The sequence below is a fragment of the Heterocephalus glaber genome, unplaced genomic scaffold, assembly GCF_053883595.1.
Source record: "Heterocephalus glaber isolate CG9 unplaced genomic scaffold, H.glaber_assembly_v1.0 deba00001805, whole genome shotgun sequence".
Taxonomy (NCBI): Eukaryota; Metazoa; Chordata; class Mammalia; order Rodentia; family Bathyergidae; genus Heterocephalus; species Heterocephalus glaber.
In genome coordinates, this window is record NW_028258480.1 from 438,970 (window position 1) to 442,256 (window position 3,287).

The 3,287-nt window shown below is 36.1% G+C and overlaps 1 protein-coding gene across 1 annotated transcript; it reads right to left on the bottom strand.

Moving 5' to 3' along the window:
- Nucleotides 1–787: 787 nt before the first annotated feature.
- On the bottom strand, nucleotides 788–1,762 carry LOC101725951 (olfactory receptor 8K3). Its single transcript, XM_004875603.2, has one exon. The coding sequence runs from the start codon at nucleotides 1,742–1,744 to the stop codon at nucleotides 788–790; it is 957 nt and encodes a 318-aa protein (XP_004875660.1). The 5' UTR covers nucleotides 1,745–1,762.
- Between the last annotated feature and the right edge of the window lie 1,525 nt (nucleotides 1,763–3,287).

The window sequence follows — 3,287 nt, forward strand, 5'->3', positions numbered from 1 at the left end:
GCACATTTTGTTGAGTGAATAGACTCTATCAGGTTAATATATGAACATAAGGTCATTAAGGAGAAAAGAAAAGTATGCTAGGATCACAACATTAGGATATCTACTTACAACACTTGAGTATGTCCATATGACATATTCTTTGTTATCTTTCTGCAAAAATGAACCTCTTGAGAATGCAACCAAGTCTGATTGTAACACAACCAGCCATGAGTATACAAAGACTAAAATAATAAGATTGTTCTTACACAAAAACAGAAGCACAGAGACAAAATCATACCATGATACTGGAAAGTTTATTGTAATTGCTGAGAATACAACACCCCTACATTTTTTTGCAGTATCAGAGACTGAGGCAAGAGGATCATAAGTTCAAGTTCCCCGGAACAAATTAAGCACTTTTCAAGAACCTGTCTCAAAACAAATGAGTAAACAAAGAGATAAGTGCTGGGGATGTAGCTTAGTGTGAAGGCTGTAGGGTTAGTTCCCAGCACCCCAAAGAACAAGAAAGGCTTTTTTCTCATCTTCTGTTCTGACTGTTCCTTTACACTCCCACATAGCATTCCAGCTTTATTGATAGACCACACAATTGTACTGTACTAGAAAAACTCTTTGAATGTTACACTGAACTTGTTTTCTCTACCTCAAGGAAGGAACAGTTTTAAAATGTTTTGTTCTTTGATGGATTTATAACATTTTGAAGTTTCAGTAGTACCACAAATTCCAATCTTTGAAGATAAATGGAGCCAATCTATGCAAGAGAGCAATGGTATCACATGACTTATATTGTTCATGACTTTAAAGAAAAACATTTGCATATTTTTTTCCATGTCCTATGAAGAGCATATTTTACATCTTTGTTCCTCAAGCTGTAGATCAAAGGATTCAACAAGGGGATGACCAGGGTGTAAAATATGGAAGCCACTTTGTCAGTGTCACTGGAGTGACTGGACTTGGGCTGCACATAAATAAATATCAGTGTCCCATAGAACACTGTGACCACAGTCAGGTGGGACCCACAGGTGGAGAAGGCCTTGCGCCTACCCTCGGCAGACTTCATCTTGAGAATGACCACAAAGATGAGCAGATAGGACATGAGGATAATGAGAAGAGAGGAAATCAAATCAAGAGCTGCAAATATTATGATTATATACTCAACTTCATGAGTATTTGAGCAAAGCAAAGAAATCAAGGGGATACAGTCACAGTAGAAGTGATTAATCACATTGTATCCACAGAAAGTCAAAGTGAAAATCTTTACAGAAACGAAAAGAGACACAAATGTGGAGTAGAGATAGGGAATTGCCACTAGTACCCAACACACTCTTGGTGACATGATGACAGTGTAGAGGAGAGGGTGACAGATGGCCACATACCGGTCATAGGACATCGCAGACAGAATAAAAAACTCACTAGTAATGAATACAAGAAAGATAGCCAGCTGTGTAGCACAAAAATAATAGGAGATTGTATTTTGATCCACCACAAAATTTACCAGCATTTTGGGCCCCACAGCTGTAGAATAGCCAAGATCAGTGAGAGCCAGGTGTCTGAGGAAAAAGTACATGGGAGTTTGCAGCCTGGGATCCACCTGGGTGAGGATGATCATGCCCAGGTTGCCCAGCAGTGAGCTCAGGTAGATGAAGAGGAACAGGAGGAACAGTGGAGCCTGCAGCTCAGGGCGATCTGTGATGCCCAGCAGAATGAACTCGGTCAACGCTGTGAGGTTGAGGCCCTCCGTCCACATTTGCCACAAAACATGTTTTAGATAGACACAGTAGAAAAAGTAATATATTTCAAGTATTTTCACATGAGAGATTAATTTTGCTGACCTAGTGTAATTAAGGTGTATCTTATCATTCAAGGGTAGATTTTGTGATATTGATACATCATTGCAAGGAGATAATCCAGAAGTAAACGTGTAGTTACACTAGTTGTTCTCAAGAAATGTGCTCTGAGTCACTAAAAACACTTTCCATATTTAGAGATAGCTTGATTGTCACTAACAGGACATGCACTTCTCCTAGTACCTAGTGTTTAGAGGGTGGTGAGGAAACCATCCATCAGACTATTTCCATTGTGCAGCCCTACACTTTAGCCAAGGTACAACTTTGTTCTAAACAGAAAAGAAACTGAAATAATAGATAAACAGGGAGCCAGATAGAGATACAGATGCAGATACATGGCACAAAATTATAAAGCCCAAATATTGTGAAATCTGTGCATGGTAGCTAAAGGTGTAATGATGGTACTGTTCTTTAATTGTTTGCATTCATTTACATACTTAGAATCACACTGTGGTACTTATTCATTATAGTTCATGAAATGACATGATACATTTGCCCATGACATATCTAGATTTTCTAATGATAAATTCCAAAATGAATACATTGTTGCTTAGATTGTTGAAGCTATTTCAAAACCTAGTCCTTTAAAATACATACTCATAGGAGTTACAAATGAAATTTTTACCATGTATCATACATGTATGTATAAAAGACTGTACACAAAACTTTTACTATGACACATAATACTATACAGATTCACTACATACACTAATTCGGAGATATATGTGGATTTCTGGATGTGATATGGAATCTTTCTGGACATCACAGGCATAAGAAATAAATACGATAGGACATCATGCATAGAAATACAAGTGTAATAAAATGAAATATATCCAGATATCTTCAAAGGCCCAGAGATTTCAAAGAGTAACATACAAACAAATTATGGCATTTAAGGTAAGGTAATTACTGCTGTAAAAAATTTTACCAATGTTTCTCAAAATAAAAATAAAGAAAAGAGAAATGGCACACTTTATAATTACAATTGTAGTAGCAATATTCTGTTAGGTGTAAAGAAGTGAAATTACAAAGTTTCACAAAATTAAATATAAATCCGAGTAAATATCACTTAGTTGTTGTACGATTTATTGTCACGTAGAATATTGCTGGTCCTGCTGGAGCTACCTGGTGTCGTACCTTCCCCTTGTCACCTACCATTCATAATTTAGACTTAGGAAAATATTTAGCAATCACAACACTAGAAGACTGCTTTTAATAAATCCACTCAGATAAATTTTCTTTTGCTGTTTTTGTTTGGCTTAATTTGGAATCATGCAAGTTAAGAAGGGTAAAGCAATGAAAATTTAATTGCCTATTTTTCTGTAAGGAAAATTGAAAAATATTTCCTCTCACCTCCCTTGGAGAGCAATGGAATAGGGAAATTGCTTTTTCATAATTAATTACCTTTTTTGAATATTTGAATTTTATTTTTTAAATATTAAA